Source organism: Labeo rohita, chromosome 6, assembly GCF_022985175.1.
Source record: "Labeo rohita strain BAU-BD-2019 chromosome 6, IGBB_LRoh.1.0, whole genome shotgun sequence".
Classification (NCBI taxonomy): Eukaryota; Metazoa; Chordata; class Actinopteri; order Cypriniformes; family Cyprinidae; genus Labeo; species Labeo rohita.
This window is the reverse complement of record NC_066874.1, coordinates 24,443,345-24,463,717: the sequence shown is the minus strand read 5'-3', so window position 1 is coordinate 24,463,717 and position 20,373 is coordinate 24,443,345. Positions and strand designations below refer to the sequence as shown.

General features: G+C 35.5%; 1 protein-coding gene across 1 annotated transcript; it reads right to left on the bottom strand.

Moving 5' to 3' along the window:
* Positions 1-1,731: 1,731 nt before the first annotated feature.
* LOC127166733 (uncharacterized) lies at positions 1,732-18,844 on the bottom strand. The gene is made up of 14 exons (XM_051112246.1): positions 18,722-18,844; positions 18,471-18,639; positions 18,110-18,378; positions 17,875-18,020; positions 17,444-17,789; positions 17,238-17,348; positions 6,361-6,474; positions 6,002-6,022; positions 5,748-5,910; positions 3,070-3,338; positions 2,847-2,992; positions 2,500-2,713; positions 2,301-2,414; positions 1,732-2,151 (listed from the first exon to the last, which is right to left on the bottom strand). The coding sequence occupies exons 1-14, from the start codon at positions 18,816-18,818 to the stop codon at positions 2,147-2,149; spliced, it is 2,184 nt and encodes a 727-aa protein (XP_050968203.1). The 5' UTR covers positions 18,819-18,844; the 3' UTR covers positions 1,732-2,146.
* Between the last annotated feature and the right edge of the window lie 1,529 nt (positions 18,845-20,373).

Below are 20,373 nucleotides of genomic sequence, written 5' to 3'. Positions count from 1 at the left end.
CTATCAACAGACCACGAAACAACCATTTTTAGTTGTTAAAAGAAAAAAAGGTGCGGTCGTTCAAAACAGCTGCGTTCTTTCAAAAAAAAATCTGTGTTTGATTCTTCGCTGGCTGTGCTGATTTAAATCTAGCGGGTCTGGTGTCTCATGTCATAATTTCAAAGTTTAGGATTATCTCTGGCCAATCATTGATCAGTAGGGTTTACACGTCACATTTGGTACCTCAGCTGAGGTGGTACTGAAAAAAGTTCCAGGTACCAAGTACTGTACACAATGGAAAAACCCCCAAAAGTGCCAGAGATTTTCAATCAGATTTAGATCATTATTTTGATGTTCTTATCTTTAAGGAACTGCTTTACCCATTTTCGGGAGTATTGTCTTGCATGACAATTGCAGGCTGATTGGAATACGCTTGCAGTGAAGGAACCACGTCTTGCTGAAGGAAGTTCTGATAAACATTTGCATTCACCCTGCCATTTAACTGTAACCTGAGGCCCAACTCCTACTGCACAAAACATCCCCCAAATCATGACACTTCCTCCTCCACCTTTTACTGACTTCTTTATGCACTTGGGCTTCAGTCTTTTGTTTGATGCCAAACAAAATGTTTCCCATCAGACCCAAGTCACTAAACTGAACTTTGGACCAGTTCTCCTCTCTCTACACAACATGCTCCTCAGCAAATGTGAGCTTAGCGTTTTGATTCTTTATACTGATGAGAGGTTTGGTCACTGCAGAGTGTACTTTCAGACCTACTTCTCTTAAAAATGCTGAGACAGATCCTTACCCTGTTCAGCACTAAACTGGCAAGCAATTTCAGCTGCAGTGTTGAACCCATTCCTCACTAAGAGTCTCTGCATTATCCTGTCTTCTCATGCATTTGTCTTACGTGGATGAGCAACCTTTTTGGGGAACTCGAATGAATCAGTGTCATTGTTAACCTGCAATATTTAAGAAATCACAGATTTGACATTTTACAGCAGGGGTCACCAGACCTGGTCCTGGAGGGTCGGTGTTCCTGCAGAGTTTAGCTCCAACCCTAATTAAACACACCTGAACCAGCTAATCAAGGTCTTACTAGGTATACTTGAAACTTCCAGGCAGGTGTGTTGAGGAAAGTTAGAGGTAAACTCTGCAAGACACCGGCCCTCCAGGAACAAGTTTGGTGACCCCTGTTTTACAGGGTCACCCATCACAGGGTTTAGAGTGGCCCGTTATGTTGCAATCTCAATGAAAGTTGGAGGAATGCTGCCAGTTAAATAAGGTTTGTCATGCAATTAAGAAAATTAGAACCACAGATTAACGCCAATAGCTTGGAGGTGTCAGTAATTTTTGGAGGTGTTCTTTAATTTTTATCAGTTCTTTTTCAAATATCTCATTTAAATGTTAATACTGTGCTTCAGAATACAATTATTTTCATTTAAATATGCTTAAAAACCATCGTTCAACTCCATACAGTGTTCTCCACTGTGTATGTATATATATATATATATATATATATATATATATAGCCTGTGTGTGAGAAAGAGAGAGAAAGATTTAATGTTTTGGTTTTAAGAATTTCATTCTTTTAATTTAATTCTTTTTTCTTTTTTATGATATCAAATAGTGGTGTATTCAAGCCACTGTATGTATGAAATGCATTTTTATGTTGCATATCATGTTATTATGATATACCATTATGGTCAAGAATTGTGTGACAAAATGAATTGAAACTTAAAGAAGTGCCCATTTATTTGTCAGCAGAAATCACAAATGAAAAAATCAATTATAAATATTAGATAATTATATCACATTTTTTAAAGAAGAAAAGTGCAAATACTAAATGAAGGGGAAAAAAAAGTTGCTTGTGCCTACAATTAATCTTGTTGGTTACATGCTAGAACAAGAAAGAGAAAACAAAAGAGACAAGGATTTTACTAATGGAGTGAGGTAAGTGCTGTTGTTAAACATATGTTGAATATAATATGCATTTAGTTCTTTGACATGCTGTTTGTACTGATGCTCGTTTCTGACTGCGCAATGCATCCAAAGCAGCACTGAAGTAAAATCTCCTTGCAGAACAGGCAGATAAAGATCATCTGATTTATGTGCAAGTGACGTGATTAACCCTGCTTATAAATAATCCATGGAAGTATGACATACCTCACACTGCAGAGACACAAAAACAAAAATGTAAGTCGAAAGACTGAGCAAGAGAGAGTGACTTTTGCTGGACATTCAGTGTATGTGTGAATTAAGTATTTGAAGGTGCACTTGTTTTTTTTTTTTTTTACTGAAATTAATGTTTTTAGACTTACTGGCACAACGCTGTTGGTAATCTGTGCAGCAGTTTGTATTGCAGTTAGTATTGCAGTTGCAGTGGAAGGTGCTGTTGTACTTCTCATTGCATCTGCCCTTACAGGAGGTTGAGTCTGCACACACAAACCAGCTTTAGTCAAACGAGTATGCTCTGTTAAGTGGTAATAAGCTTTGTAGGTGTCTGAGAGAGAGTTTTACTTAGGCTGGCAGGAGAGCATGAGATTGGGGGGTTGAAGGTGACAAATCCCGGCAAGTTTGTTCCGATTTTGCTGGTGATCCAAGTCTGATACTGAGACACGCGGGTGTAAACACCTGGAGAGTTGGGATCGGCACAGCCATAACCCCAGCTGGTGATACCAGACTGAACCCACATTGCACACTGCCTGCTCACCATCGGACCACCAGAATCACCCTACAGAGAGGAATAAGAAAAGGAGATTTTATACACGCTTCAGAATGCTAAAAATATACAGTAGGTCTTGAAGTGCACTATACAGCAGCTGTACATGCTTAGATGGCTAGCAATAATCTGGTTATCATTGTACCTGGCAGGTGTCTTTGCCTCCCTGTAGTAAACCAGCACACATCATGTTGCTGGTAACAGATCCTGAACCCAGAAGATTATTACACTGAACATTGTCCACTACTGGAACCACAGTCTCCTGCAGGATCCCAGGGGAAGGTAAACTCTCTAAACACCAAAACACACATGTTATGATGTTTGGAGTAGATGCATATGTCAGTTACTGGGTTTGTATGTGTTTGTACCTCCAGCTTGAACATCTCCCCAGCCTGTGATCCAGCTGCTGGTGCCAGCACTGAAGACGCTGCTTTGGGCCGCCAGACACACGGGTCTAATGTAGTTATTAAAGGTAACCGTGGAGGACAGCCGGAGCAGAGCAATGTCGTTGTTATTTGTGTTGCTGTTGTAATAGGGGTGCACGATTATCGTTCTCACAGTTCTGACGACTTCATTGGAATTGGATCCTTCCTGTGTCCTCCTTCCCAAATACACACGCAGACTGGATGCACTGACCCTAAAACAATTGAGAATGTGAAAATGAAAGAATAGAATAAAAATAGGCAGAGGCTATTTTAGGGATAGATGTCATTTACACTATGTAAAAATAGCAGTATTTTCTTTGCAATAATATTAGTTCGATACTATTTATACTACTCAGTGCAAGTGGCATCTCAGTATTGGAGTACATTAAAAACAGTATGCAATATTAACTTATTGAGTGTAAAGTATCATTTTTATTAAAATTATTAAACGGATGCTGCCTTAAGACAATAAACTCCTCATTACATCTTTTCAATTATTTCCTTGATTTAACTGAAAATAAATGTCTTTCCGATATGTGTGATGTGAAAAGGGAGAAGAACTAGTTTAGCAAAAGGCAGATTTGAACTTGGGTCGATCACATCAAAAAGTCCCCACTACATGCTTCACCATCTTTTGTAATGTCAGTTGATGTAAAAAGCCTTCCCCAACAGGCCAGGATATTTGCACTCAGAAAAAGGCATACCAAGCACTTTTTTTAAAATGTTGTAATATAATGTGGAATGGCAGAACATATTGAAACCTAAGTCTATGTTTACACTGTCAGTTTTTGGGACTGACAACCGCATTTACTTACAGGTGTGAGTCTCAAAATGTCCCGTTCAGACAGCAGCTAATAATAGCGTCTGGAATATTGTCTGTATGAACGTGCAACGGAAGTCATTTCTTAACAGTGACCATAGCAACAGTGGCCAAAGTAATATCCAGCATAGCGACGTCCATAAACTAAAAGTCTTATCACTTTCTGACAGGACAAGAGTCCAATCAGCAGCTTTTATATTTGGGTGAAGAGTGGAGCATATGAGTCTCACCCAGAACACAAAACTGACTGGAGCAGCTCCGGTGGAGACTGGATATAAAACTTTCAGATGACACACAGCTCATTTCTGCGTCACTGTAAGTTACCGAAACCACACATGAAAGCACACAACACACAGTAGACATGCATTTGTGCGGCAGAGCTGCTCTCTTGCACTGAATAACGTGACAGAAAACTTTGCCCAGTCCTGTTCTGTTTACACAGCGTGTGTTCCGAGAATGCGGTTGTGAGTCCTGTTATAGGGTGTGAGTTCGGTAATAGAATGCGGTGTGAACGTACTGTGTGTGAACGTAACCGTATTAAGGACCAGTGTTGGGCATGTTACTTAAAAAACGTAATTAGTTATAGTTACTAGTTACTTCTCAGAATAGTAACTGAGTTACATAATTATAAAAGTAACTAATTACCAGGAAAAGTAACTCAAAAAAAATGTTCAGACATGTCTAATAATTTGGATGACCCCAATATTAAATATGTTAAATGAATGAAATTTAAATGAAACGAATGAAATTTTTACTTACCAGATATATAAAGCTTAATGGCACAGTTTTTAAAATTTCTGAATGTACACATAGCACCAGTCAGTCAAGCATTATAATATGACATTATGATAATTTAGTGTTAAACTTTAGTAATTAGAACTTTAGAATAACCACATATGAATGCATATTTGTCATATTGACTGAATTTAGGACTGGTGTTGGTGCTTAAGATATTGTTTGTAATTTAGTGTTTCTATAAAAAGGGGGGAAAACTAAAAATAATACAGAAAAAAATAATTCTACTACTAATAACAATATAAAACGTACTAAGTATTAATGAGCTGCTGGGTTCATGAATATTAATCATGTTGTCTGCGTTCGCTCAAACAGATTTGCTGAAATCAGAGCAGGGGTGATTATAGGTGAGCGCCGGCCAATGAGATTGCCGTTTGCGCATTAGTTCCGCCTACTACCAGAGAAGTTCATAAAAGCTGAAGAATTCCAAAGGAACTCTGTTATTTTGACAGGATAATACAACAAAGAATATCGTTTACATGTAGCGTGTCAATTCTGCATGGTATCTCTCTGTATCTTTCTTTGCACGTGTGTGAGACAAAGCGACGGCTTGTTGTTGCCTTCACACTAGAGTTTACAGTTCATCAAATACAGGTACACTGCGCATCCATTCAGATTAACTGAAAATTAAAATTATAATATTATTATAATTAATTATAGTAACACCGCATTTTGTTGTCAGTAACGGAGAAGGCATTGTAACCGGAGAAACAGTAAATCCCTTGATTACTCATTACTGAATAAAATAACGCCATTAGTAACGACATTTATTTATAACGCAGTTATTCCCATCACTGTTAAGGAATCAAATACAGGACTGACAACCGTATTGTGCTGCTGTTTGAACATGGCCTAAATGTTTTTGAATGCCAAACATTTTCACATTACATCTGGAGGTTAAACATAACAAAATATCTTAAGACATCATGCCAACATTTGTTTTTCTTTTAGTCTTTTTACCAACTGAAACAAAACAGGTGCATATGTGTGTTCAGGTGAAACTTACCCAGGTAAACAGTGAGCTGCCGTCAGCACGTATTCATTGTTGATGAGGGAGCCTCCACAAAAATGATATCCAAACCTCTGCAGACTGGCCTGCCATGGCCACGACCCATCAGGTGCGTCCACACCGCCAACAATACGGGAGTTTAGTAGGGCCTGTCCACAAACTATGAGAAAGAGAGGTTGTTCACATAAGCATTTCTACATTTCTAATACTGGACTGGATGTTGATGTCTAAAGAATGAGAGGAGCTCTTACCATTCAACTGAGAAAGTGAACCTGCAAGGTCAAAAATAACGTGCACATTAGAACTATTTCATTTTTATGTTTCCCGGCATGACATTATTGCGCTAATAGTGGTAGATTAAGTTCACAAGTTAGTTGGTGAGCATAACTTGTATGCATTGGGTCCTTTTTCTGTTCCTAACCTTCCACCCCTGCAATATATGATACTGAACTGCAAGTTTCACATCAATGCGTCATTGTTTTAATATAGTCATTAGGCTGCTCTTATGTGCAGTGCCACAAAGAAAGCGAAAATTTATTCACTCTTTTTCTATATAATATCTTTGTTCCCGCTTATCCTCACTTTAAAAGGTGGTACCATAAGACCTTACCTTTGGCAAACAGGAGCAGGGTCAAAGTGACACACATTAATCTCCACATCTTCACACAGTCCCTCTGTTCGTCAGAAGAATGGATGTCAGTGTTTAATTTGGTCCTCTGAGACTCTAACGACCCCTTTTATACAGTTGTTGTTCTCACGTCGCTCTTTTCGTCACTCACTCAACTGCCCACTTTTCTTAATGCCCCTCCTCTGTTATTTGTCATCCCCTTTTAATCTTTGTATTCTTTGTAGTATGCAAAGCCGTAAAGCATATATCCAATCTCTTCACTTTTTTCAGAATTTGGCATTGTTACTTAATTGCAGGTATGTTTGTAGAGTCTTTGTTAGAAAGTCTCAGAGATATTAAATTGCAGTAAATAGTAAACTGATAACTTTTTACTCATTTGATATCATGTGGTATTTGGAAGAATTTTAAATTGGACCAACAAGTTAATTCACAAGGAAAAACATAAGGGAAAAAATGTTGTTGATGCCAAAGGTTTCAAATATCTTAAAACATTACACAACACTTCCCTTTTTTCAGTCCTTTTTTTTAGTCACTTCCTTTTTGCTTGCTTCATTTCATATAACACCAATAAGGAAAAAAACATAGTACATATAGGGCATGATTAATATAATACCTTTTAGAAACCAAGACAGAGACAATGCATTGCATGACAACTTATTGTCAGATGCAGCCACAAAAAGCCATACACAGGATAAATGAGTCAGTGTGTTACAGTTCAGGAGTTTTACATGAAGGCAGATGAATGAAATATCAAACAGCAAGTGCCTTCTATACTGCCAGCCTCATTTATAATAATAAAATGATTGAAGTGAGCCAAAGATGAAACTTAAGCTGTAAAACTTGCAGTGTTTCTTTAGCATAGGGTCACAATTGTGTGCTTAAGAATATTTGTATTAGGTTTACATTGCACTTATGTTTGCCATTTACAGTGTCTAGGATCTCTTTGATGTTTTTTGTGATTGTATAGTGGCTGTGTGGACGTGATCAGTCTGGCTCTTAGGTTTTACTCCACTTTTGCAGATCTCAAGATCCGGCAAAATGAAGAATACAGAATCCTGAAAGTTGGCCTTAGAGTAAGCCTTTTGTCAGCCTAAAATCATATTGTCTTTAAATTTGCTCATTAATCAGAGATCAGAAGTCATTAGAGCCAACCGGAATACTAAATATAGAAAACATCAAACAGAGATTTACTTATTGTTTGTGAATCAGATCAACCTTTATTTAAGTTCTTTGTTCAAGGGCACAAGGACAAAACAGGATTTTAAACGATGACTTCACATTTTTGGTCTCGTAATATGTTATTTTAGAATATAGTTTCAAACGTGCCAAGTTCTTACTTTCATACGGTTTTGAAAACCTTTCTAGTTACAATTTATTTCAATAAAATATGCTAAGTAATTTTGCATGTTCTTTCAAACATGAATATATAAAATTCATTGTTTTTGGTGAAAAAAGATTTTGCTTTGAATCAGCAGGCAAACGTTTTACAAATATGAATAAGCAGTGAAGCCGTTTTACTAAAATGTTTTAAGGATTACATTTTTAAAAGTATTTAATTTTTTTAAAGAGGCCTTGATTTCAAGAAGATGTGTATTCAAGTAATTCTATAGCTATTTTATGTATTTTAATTAATGAAGACAAGTAAGGTGTACATTTTCAAAACTGTTCATACTTGTAACACAGCTCATTCTTTCAAAACCTGATTTCATGATTTCATTACAGCTACCTTTAATTTCTTTTCTCATAATCATTGTTTCAAACCACAGATCATTGTAATATGTTCTGAGGACATTTAATTGAATCACCAGAACACAACAGTATGAGCTTTTTTCTATTTAACAATCAGTTGTTTAACTAGCAAATAATGCAAGGCACAACTTTCAACTCACGCTTGTTCCTGAACTAAAAATGTTTAGTAATACAGGCTTGCCTTCTGATGCATCTTTGATGTATCTGATGTATCTTTGATCAGTCTGATGGTTACATAGTCATTATGTCATATCTATTGTACCCTACTCTGTGTTCACAATTACAAATCTCTCTTTCTCTCTAACACACATACAAATATACACACTGTACGAACTGTATGTTCTGTCTCTTAACCCTAAGCCTGTCCCTCAAAAAACATCATTCTGTATGATTTATAAGTTTGTTTTCTCATGTGAACCAAAAAATGTCACAAAGACAAGGATTTTGGATATTGCTATCTTTGTAGGGACATTTTGTCCCAAAAACATAGGTTTATACCTAAACCACACACACACTTAATTATTTCATTATATTTAGTTATTCATTTCTAAATTGCAAATCTACGTCTATAGAAATATATAGATGTACTGTACCAAATGATTCACTGATTAACAATTAAGATCAGATGGATTAAATGATACACAGATTTGACTGATGATACACATTTGTGACCCTGGACCACAAAACCAGTCATAAGTAGCACGAGTATATTTGTAGCAATACCCAAAAATACATTGTATGGGTCAAAATGATCAATATCTCTTTTATGCCAAAAACCATTAGGATATTAAGTAAAGATCATGTTCCATTCAGATAATTTGTACATTTCCTACTGTAAATATATCAAAACTTAATTTTTGATTAGTAATATGCATTGCAAAGAACTTACATACATCATACATCGATGGAAAGCTTATTTATTCAGCTTTCAGATGATGTATAAAGCTCAATTTCGAAAAATTGACACTTATGAATGGTTTTGTGGTCCAGGATCACATTTAACTGAATGAGAAGATATGCAAATGAAAAGACTGATAGTATTAGCCAGGGGCGTCGCTAGGGCTAATTATTCGGGGCTCGAGCCCGAAAGTTTTTACTCCAGCCCCGAATGTTTTTTGTATGACCTTATGATTTCCACGGAATTTGTCAAAGTTTAAATTAATTAATCAAAAGTTGGTCCTTAAACCTAAATCAAGTCGCGATAGGGACTAGTATCTGTAAATGTTATGCCGCAAAAGGCTATTTAAATATGAATCCTGCATGTTCTGCGTGTCTTTTTATGAATGAACGGCGCGGATGCGCAGTTTCGTTTTCTATGTAATACTGACGCGTGCAGTGATTTCAGTGTCTGCCGTTTCACTAAATGAGGGCATAAATACATTAGTCACTTCATGAGCATTTCACTGTTTTATTTGAGTAAAACAAGCGTCAAATATATACACAGAAATGTAAAGGTATTCACGGCAAGTCGGCAACCTGTCAAAATAAAAGTTCGGTTTAACTTTATTCATCACTCAGTATAATGTACGTGCCTACTACTACTACTACTATTAATTAATAAAAATGTATACATTTTTTTTCACACAATATTTCTTCCATGTTTTATATTTTAATAGTAAATCCCCTTTATTTGCCAAAAATAAAATATAATTTTTATTAAAAGATCAATTAAGTCAATATTTTATATCTTCATCTGATAACCAGAAAAATACACAGTACAGAATTCCATAAGGCTATTGTAAAAATAAATAAAAGCTGTTTTATGCATTCAAATAAACAGACATGCTAAAACATATTTGGTAACAATAAAACGTAAAGTCAGAAAAATAAAACATTTTATAGGGTCCCAAACATGTAAATTTTCTTAACTTTTGATAAATTGACGGTAAATTGTATAAGATTCATGGTTTTAATTAATTACTAATTAAATAATTAATAAAATTAATTTTAACCCTTAAAAAGAAGACCAGAAAAATTAAAACAGAAAACAGAATTTGAAAAAAAATAAATAAATAAAACGGAATTTGGGGGAAAAAAAAATAGGGCCCTCTTTTTGCATGCAACTATATATTTGTTACAGTTATAAATACATTTTCAAATGTATTATTTTATTTGTCTAACATATTTTTGTAATGATATAATTTTGTTATAATACTTTGATATGTGTGCTATTTGCAGTGATTACTATTTACTATTGTTAATAGTGTGATAAGGTCTTTAACCCCCGGTTTAATGCCCCCGGACCCATCTAGTAGGATCCAGGTTCAACCACTTGTGTCTAACAAAATCTTATGTGAGCATGACGTGCGCTCCCACCGACTACCACTAGCCCCTGATGTTTTGGCACCAGCCCCGGATGTTGTTTTAAAATCCTAGAAACGCCCCTGGTATTAGCATTATAAAAGGCAGTTACTGTGATTAATAAATTACACTGATGAAACACACGTCTACATTAATCCGGAAACATTTGAAAACTAAGTTTTCGTTTTAAAACGCTCTCCGTCCACACTAGCGTTTTCCAAATGTTTCTCATCCACACTGACACGTAGGAAAACGTTAAATTCGCCATACTGCGCATGCGTAAAAACTCACTTAGATGATACAGACGGAACAGACATAAGAAGTTTTAACGCAATTCTTGGCAGGATCAATTTATTTACGGAAATATCTCATCATTCTGGACGGAAGGCCAAAACGGAGAGAAAAACATGCGTTTTCAAACGAAAACGTATTAGTGTGGACATGGCCACAAAAGGATACTTGGCTATGTAATTTGTGTTTGGAAAATATGCTGAAATCTTTGGAAAAAAAGGTCAATTTTTATTATCTGTTGTGTGATTAGAGTTTAGAAAATGTACTCTTGCTTGTGAAAATCGCTCCAAAGCCATCAAAAAAACTAAAATACAAAAACAACAAAAACGGCATCCTTCATTCACGTGTTGTTGATGTTTGTAAATGCCGCGAATAAAGACGCCGCTGTCGGCCGCTTCCGTTCAGAGTTCTTGCTGCCGGTGCCAATGCAACCAGGGAATCTCCCCTCTCGAAACAGCCCGAGCGGGTTCTCTAGAGGCGCTTTTCCACTGCATGGTAGGTTCCTAGAACAGAGTTCCTAGAAGGGTCATTCCTGGGATTTGGTGCCTTTGGACATTATAACTCTTAAAAAAATGATCTCCAAAGGCACCGAATAATGATAATGTGTAATTAGGAAATGTAAAGCATGAGAAAAATAATTTTGGTCAATCTTAGGTATATAAATTTTAAGTCCCTAAATTTTAGGGACAAATGAACAACAATTTGAAAGATTTATGAATTAAATCTGTGGACATCTTTAAAATCCCACGTCCCTTTATCTTCTTGAAGTTTATCAGTAAATATTTTATTCAGAATCCTGCTGTTCTCTGTACCTCCTCAGAGTCTCAGCAAAACTAAGAGGTATTCTTTGAGAGACATACAGTTAATTACAATACTAATTTTCTTTGAACTTGGTTGTGGTGGAAACAGCATGTAAAACATATGACCCCTGTGAAACATGTGATATGTAAAATATGTGACCCTGGACTACAAAACCAATCTTAAGTAGCATGGGTATATTTGTAGCAATAGCCAAAAATACACTGAATGGGTCAAAATTATCCATTTTTCTTTTATGCCAAAAATCATTAGGATATTAAGATTATGTTCCATGAAGATATTTTCTTAATTCACCTTATGACCCTTATGACTGGTTTTGTGGTTCAGGGTCACATATGTAAAATGTAATACAGTTTAAATACACAACTTCTTCAACTTATTAAGTTACCTTCTTATTAAAAAGAAAGAAAGGCATGAACATCTTGTATGACAACAGGGTGAGTACATTATCTGTAAATTTTTGTTCTGGAAGTGAACTTCTTTAAACATCAATTGCTGTCACTATCACTATGTACACTGTATCCAGTGTATCCACGCTGTTAGGTTTTTCTGACGTGACAGGGTGGACATTGGCCTAAATTCAGCCATTACATTAAGTCTGAGCAAAAATACAAATAAGAATTTGCATTTACTTTTTTTTTCATAGTCGAAAGATAAATTAATTAAAAACAGACAATTAACAAAACAGAGGCTCTCATTTACCTTCCCCAATTGTTCTCTCTCCAAGGAAATTATGTCAGCTATTTGATATGATGTAATTTTCTGTCTCCAACTTTCATTTAAAGGGCCAGTAGTGAAATATAACAGGCTGGACAATATTTTAAGGGCCAAGCTAAAAACCTTTATTATATTATATTATATTTATTTTTTAATGAATGTAATGCTTGGAAAAATATATACATTAGAGAGAGCTATTACTGATATACCAAACAAGGTGGAAAAAAAAAAAAAAAAAAAAATCACTCATATTAAGTGTTGTATTTATCATCAAAATGGCAGACACAGGTCTGGGGACATAGGAAAAATATTGATATTTAGTGGTTTAAAATGCTGTAAAATGTTTAGAATTATTAAAAAAAAAAAAAAACTTAAATATGCTTATAGTTCAAAAGGTTTTATTTACATCAAAGACAACTTTAAAATTAATGTTGTTGAAAATTATAAGGCAGTAATACCATAATCGTTACTGGGGACACAAAAGGCACAGAGTCCCAGGAATGACCCAGAACTGTGCAGTGGGAAAGCCCCTACTGTAAATTGTTTTGGAGAAAAGCATCTGATAAAACTATCTACTGATTGATTACTTGCTTAGTAACTAGAGCATGAATGGCATCCACTTATTATGTAAGATCCACTGCAGGACGTCACAAGAATAATTCAGTTAAATGTATGTAAATACACACCAGATCCAGAGAAGGATGTTTTGTTTATATGAAGTACAGTTTTTAACCACAGAACTCCAAAAAGTAGGCTAATCATCACTGCAATTACCAGCAGGTACACCAACAAAATACAGGTAATTAAAATTCTCTGCATTCAGTTATTTGCAGTTCTACACAAATTAATCAGAAATGTTGTAATGTACTTAAGTAAAGAGTAAGTTCAAAATATAAAAAAAAAATATTAAAAGCCTGAGAGCCTACACAACTCCTAAATCCAGTTCAGAAGCACTTTTCTAAGCCATATGTACTATACAAACCCATGACAGTATGGTACACTGGCAATGACGCAAGTTGGAAGCAGTTACAATGACAAAGGAATTTAAAAATAGCAAGTCATCATGTGAAAAATTCCCTCAGACAAGTATCTCAGGAACATCAAGACAATATGTAAAGAATGTAAAAAAAAAAAAACAATAATACATTACACACATATTAAGACTGTGCTTATGTAACATCACACGGTGTAATCATGTACAAGGTAAATATGCATTGCTGAATGTACATACAGGTAACTATTTTAGGAAAGGTTAGATATTTGTTAAGCAATGTTTATGCGAATGTTCGGTTGGGGTCATAAGATAAGAATAAGAAATGTCATGGTGTGATGTAATTCCTCATAGAAGTTTTGTGAAAACTTGATCTTTTGTGATTGAAGAGTTCATTGTACTGTGAAAATGTCAGATAATTGACACTGAACATTCACAGACAGGAAACTGCATGACAAACAGGTTTTAGAGCTGTTAGTCATGAATCCTTTTCAATGGAGCAGACTGTAAAATATACCCTTAAAGCCATATGAAAACACATATGTGACCCTGGACCACAAAACCAGTCATAAGGGTCATTTTTTAACTGAATGAAATGGAATAAATAAGCTTTCCATTGATGTATGGTTTGTTAGGATAGGACAATATTTGGCCGATATACAACTATTTGAAAATGTGGTATCTGAGGGTGCAAAAAAAAAAAAAAATATACATAAAAATAATTACAAAACATTGAGAAAATCACCTTTGAAGTTGTCCGAATTAAATTATTAGCAATCAAACATTTTGATATATTCATGGTAGGAAATATACAAAATATCTTCATGGAACATGATCTTTACTTAATATCCTATTGAATTTTGGCATAAAAGAAAAATTGATCATTTTGGCCCATGCAGTGTATTATTGGTTATTGCTACAAATATATATATATATATATATATATATATATATATGATTAGTTATTGTTGTAATCCACTCTGAAGTCCTTTTTTTATATATTATCTTATAGCGGTAAAAAAAGAACAATTCATATAGTATAGTATAGACTATAGTAATATTAATTTGGAAATCCTCTGTGGCTGTTTTTGGTACATTTGATAACAGAGACCCAAGATGGTGCACCTGCATTCACAATGTGAAGTGAAAAAAAAAAAAAAACGTGGTGTGATATCAAAAGTATATATATTGAAAAATATTGGTAACCAAACAGTTGATGGTAGCCATTGATTTCCCTAGCATTATTAGTATTTTTTTCAATACTATGGAAGTCAATAACCATCAACTGTTTGGTTACCAACATTCTTCACAATATCTTCTTTTGTGTTCAGCAGAAGATAAGAAAAGTGCTTACAACAGAAAATAGGTTAAAATACTCACATGGTGAAAAAAAAACAGCGCTTTAGATGGATTATATTCATTCTAAAGAATAAATGTTATCACCATAGTTGTGAAACTTTCCAAATCCTAGTACTGAGTCAACAGTGTCACCTCTAATAAATGTATGACTTAACATTAAGTCCATTTCAAGACCATCAAGACCATTTCTCTTGCTTGCTGCTTCCTTATTACCTCATCCTGAATGATGTCATGAACTACCTTTCTGAAAAACACCTTCCCTTCTAAGGAAGTCATTCAGTATCCTTTCCTAAACCTTAAGCTATTGTAACATTCCTGGTGATAGCTCTCTTTTGTGGCTTGTGGTTTTATTGTTACTGAGATGTTACATCCATGAGCTGTATTGATTTATTATATCCTTGTTCCTAGTTACCTTGATACAGCAGCGATATTTACTGTTGTTTAGCCTATTGAAGATAAACTGAAATTTAGTTTTTAAATAAGCTAATTTTTATGACATTTATAATAATGGTAGGACTACAAGACATCACTTCCTAAACATTTTTATTGTACTAATTGTGAATAGTATTGTTATGGGTTTGGGGGGGAGAGCACAGTTCTTCAGTAGATATGTGTAAGTAACTTAGGCTGTCAAGGCTATTTTATTCACTTTAAACATCGGGTGAAGTGATTTTTTCTCTTTATTACAGATAATGCTGGATCATTAATATATTAGTCATGACAAAAAATAATGATATCTGATGTATTTTTCTATGAGCGATTATGATACCGTAGCTTGTCACCCACCAAAACTAACACGGCAATAAGCCTGTGTGTGTACTGATATTAGGCTAATACTGTAGACCTGTGCTGTGGTTTGCCCAATATGATGTTAAGTGGCAGATCAGTGGGCTTGCTGCGGTTAAATATCTAAATAAGAGACATCCTGTCACATTAAAGACTCGGCTGTTAGATAAAATGTACCCCCTTGCTTATAGACGTCACTTACACATCCTCACAGATATGTACAACGTGTTTTATAGCCTCCAGAGTGTTCGCTAAACCAAAAAGCTCAATCATTCCACAGAAAAATTTGTATGTTTATTATTTGTATGTCCGAGATTCATTCATAGAAATATTGTAGAGAGCCAGACTATGTTGCCACATAAAGGTTTAAAAAAAAATTAAAATGCAATGTGTAAATAAATGCATAAAATGTTTAAATTCTAAAATGTTTATGTTCCGAGGCAGATTGCCAGCAACAGCCATTTAAGCTTAAAAAACAAACAAACAAAACAATAGAAAGCATCACAGAATTGTTAATGTTTTTACTGGTTATAATGGGAATTGTAGTGGTTTTAATGGTACCTTTAATGGTGCCTGTTGGTCTCTAATGTTAATTGGACACCCTCTGTTGGTGGCTTGTTAAAACCACTAAATCCTAATGGAACATGTCCCAAAACACACTACAGGAAACCATTTTTTAAATGGTTTTAATAGTTAAAAGTTGGTTGTAAGATGGTTGTAATGTTTTTAATGGTATTTGTAGTGGAAACCATTAGAATTTTTGTTTTATTTATGTATTTTTTTCAGCAGAGAGGGTAGTTTGTGATTTGGTCTTAGTGACTTAGGAGTGCTCTTCACTACTCTTAATGTTTCACAGATTTAGGAGCTAGTTTTAGCACTAAAAAGCTTTGAGCAAAAATTTAGGAGGCCTAAATTTAGGATCGACACCCATTATTTTTAAGATTTTCTCCTAAATCAGGAAGTTACTACTATGAGCTACTTTTAGCCTTAAGATGTTTTGTGACATTGAGCTCAAGATTTTTTTTCTCTACTTAAGAAAAGAATATGATCTTTGAGTTTTTAGAAATTAGTTCAACGGTGCTGATCATTTGGCTTGGCTGAACTTTTCATGCTTTGAAAAACAACCTTTTTCACAAAACCTTTTGTGTGTGGTATAAAGAGGCTCTGTTTTGTTAGAAAGATGACATCTAGGCTCATTAATGTTTTAAACATGTCCATCAGTTTCATCAAAGCAGTCCAATGAGTTATCAGTAATTGATGAGTTTTAAGATTGTTTAATTGCTTGATTCTTTGTATACATGACAATCGTGATACCTTTTAAATGTACAACAACTCCCTCTGTTGGTGCAGTTTATTAAAGCAAGAGACTTCACAAGCCATAGAATGCAAAGTATTTATTTAATCATTTATACAGGTACAGATTTCAAACAAAACTCAAATTATATCATCACCTAATGCTAGTAATGCCAGATATTATGTAATCCAAATATATCATTATTTTGTATACTTTCTATTACATTAATTTAAATTGTTTAATTTTTTGACATACAAATTTAATTTAAAATAAATGTTTATTTAAATGTTAGTAATTTGGGGCTATTTGTTCTATTAGCTGCAATAATAGCTTATAGAATGTCTAAAACATATATAACATACTGAAACATATATATATAGAAAGAGAGCGAGTAAAGGTGAGCTGTGCAGAAGCTTACGCCAACCAGAAATTACCACCTGGGATTCTCTGCAAAGACACAAAAACAAACAGAGCTGAAGGACTTCTGGTCTTTTAAGGTACTGCTGAAGTAATTTACTGTTTAGTTATGTTGGTGTGTGTTTTTGGACTTACTGCATTGCCTTTCATAATCTCTACAGCAGTTTATGCGGCAGCGAGGATTGCAGTTGCAGCGGTTGCGGATGTCAAATCTCTCACCACATCTTCTGCGACAAGAGATTGAGGCTACAACAACAAAAAAAACATTCAAACAAGCATTATGCAGAGAAGTGAGTGGTATTAAGAAGACAAAAATGTGTACAGGTATGTAAGAGAGTTACTCTGATTGGGTGGAGGTCTGAAAGTAGTAGGTGTTCTTGAAGTAGTAGAAGCCCGTGAGGTAGTCGAAGTAGTTGAGGTAGTAGAAACAGGCGATGCAGTAGAAGTAGTTGAGGTTGCAGTAACAGGTGAGGCTGTAGAAACAGTTGGGCATGTGTTTGAAGGGTTGAAAATGACGAATCCAGGAAGGTTCTGGCCGACGGTGTTGGTGATCCAGCTCTGATACTGTGACACGCGGGTGTAAACACCAGGAGTGTTGGGTTCGGCACAGCCGTAACCCCAGCTGGTGACACCAGACTGAACCCACACCAAGCACTGCTTGCTCACCATTGGACCTCCAGAGTCCCCCTACAGAAAGACACAGAAGAGGAGTTTATCTATGAAACATACATTAGATATGCATTTGCATGCTCAATCTGGTTGGTTGTTGTACCTGGCAGGTGTCTTTGCCTCCTTCCGTTAAACCAGCACAGATCATGTTGCTGGTAACAGATCCAGAACCCAGAAGAGTATTACACTGATCATTACCCACCACTGGAACCATAGTCTCCTGCAGGATCCCAGGAGCAGGCAAACTCACTAAAACACCAAAACACACATGTAATTATTAATTAGTGAAGTTAGGAGTGAATGCATACGTGAGTTAATGGGTTTGCATGTGTTTGTACCTCCAGACTGAATATCTCCCCAGCCTGTGATCCAGCTGCTGGTGCCAGAAGCGAAGACGCTGCCCTGTGCCGCCAGACACACGGGTTTTATATAGTCATTAAAGGTGACTGCGGAGGAGAGACGGAGCAGAGCGATGTCGTTGTCGCTGGTTTGACTGTCGTAGGAGGGGTGAACGATGATGGAGATGACATTTCTACTGATTTCATAGGTATTGACTCCCTGCTGTGTCCTCTTTCCCAGGTATACAAGCAGACTGGATGCGGTGACACTGAAAACAAGTGAAAGTGAAGATCGATCAGTAGTGTAAAAGCTTCAGAGGCTGTTGTTTGGATGAATAGTCGAATACTGACTGAATCTTACCCAGGTAAGCAGTGAGCTGCTGTCAGAACCCATTCACTGTTGATCAGGGAGCCTCCGCAGAAGTGACCTCCAAAGTTGGAGCTCTGCAGACTGACCTGCCATGGCCATGAACCCTCAAATGCATCCACACCACCCACAATACGACTGTTTAGAGGGGCCTGTCCACAAACTATGAAAGAAATAGAGAGATTGTTCAAATGTGCAATTCTGTTCAAAAAAGCTAACATCTTAAAAATGAAACAAGCTCTTACCGTTCAGCTGAGAAAGTGAACCTGCAGTGGAAGAGTCAGAGTAGTACACATTAAAGAGGGCAGATGGATATTCAATGAATGTGGATGGCAGAAACATATGTTTCTAGCTTAAGCATCAAAAGTCCTTACCTTGAGCACATAAGAGCAGGGCCAAACTGACACACGTTAGCCTCCACATCTTCACAATCCGTCTCTTCTCTTGCATATAGGATGGAGATGGTGGATTTGATTCTCTTTGCTCACAAAACCTTTTTATATTCACTTCTCTGCTTGACACTCTAATTACTGTAATGTCACACTAATCCATTTTTATGTTTTTATTGCTCCTTGCCCTGTTTTCATAATGCAGGTCTGTTAAACATGCATTCCAGAACTAAATTAACTAAATAAGGATTACATGCAAGTTTTGTTTTCAGAGATTAAGAGTTTTGTTAATCTCGCTCTAATTTGAACAGGGTGTTTATTATACTCACCCTCATTTTGTTCCAAACCTGTTTGACTTTTTAACAGTGGAACAGAAAAGCAGAGGTTAGGAATGACACAGCAATCACCATTCACTGCATGGGGAAAAAAATATATAATTTTCAGTTTTGGGATGAACTATAGCTTTAAGAACTGTTTTTTTTTTTTTTAAGATTTAAAGTAAAATATAAAGAATAAATAACAAAATTCAGTGTATGTGATCAAATGTTCTGTGCGCCTTACATTGATTTCCTCCTATCATGGCCAGAAAGTAACTTTTCCATTAAGGTGCAAAATTTGATTTCCAAGGGCATGTTTTACATTTGTGTTTTGTGAGGGCAATTTTTATAATCACCTTATTATTATAAAAACCATATGTTGTCTTTAATGTCAAACACTTAAATTTACCCAATTTCATTTAATCAATATTTTAAACTGACTGACAATAGAATAGAATAGAATAGAATAGAATAGAATAGAATAGAATAGAATAACAATATAATTTAAAATATCTAAATTAGACTATACATGTAAAAACAGGAGCTCATAGGGCTGCAGTATTATAACGAAAATCATTATTGTACATTATTGCTCTTTGTTTTGTAATAATGATTATTAATAGCGATAAAGAACACAGCATTTTTGGGCACGTCACATTCTGGCTTCATAGACATTTTGGTCCATGACCTTAGATTAGTCTAGCACAAGTTGTGCAAAAACGAATTACTAACCGTTATAATCACTGAAGCTACGAAATTAATCTTTTATTTACATCGTATCTGCACTTTTTTTTTGAGGGAATCCGCCTTGTGCGCTCATCAACAGCTCCTACGTTTTCAGCGCAGACTAATCTAAGCGCCTCTGATTGGCCAATGCATTCCTAAATTCAACAGAAATGCGTACGATTGGTTATAAGGCTCAACGCTGCACAAAACAGCACATAAAGGAATCTGATGGAGTGGAGAGATGTAATTCCGCGAATTGATGCTTTTCATTCGTTTTCACATTTAATTTTAATCAGCCGTAATACGTTAACTATGCAAAGGCATTTTTTGCCCCATTGTTTTGAATTTATGGGGCTTTTTTCCATTTTAGTGGCATTTTTGCAACAATCCCTCTTAATTTTTGACCCTCCCTGGTAAAAAAAACAGCATATGCTGGTAGGTATGTTTTGATGCTGGAATGCTGGT

Bases quoted from the DNA above. Each gene is read 5' to 3' on its own strand.
- LOC127166733 (XM_051112246.1), bottom strand. From the start codon at position 18,818: ATGTTTCTGCCATCCACATTCATTGAATATCCATCTGCCCTCTTTAAT. The intron at 17,349-17,443 runs GTAACTCTCTTA...TTGTTGTTGTAG, and splicing joins CAGACCTCCACCCAATCAGA to CCTCAATCTCTTGTCGCAGA. The intron at 2,415-2,499 runs GTAAAACTCTCT...TTGTGTGTGCAG, and splicing joins ATGCTCTCCTGCCAGCCTAA to ACTCAACCTCCTGTAAGGGC.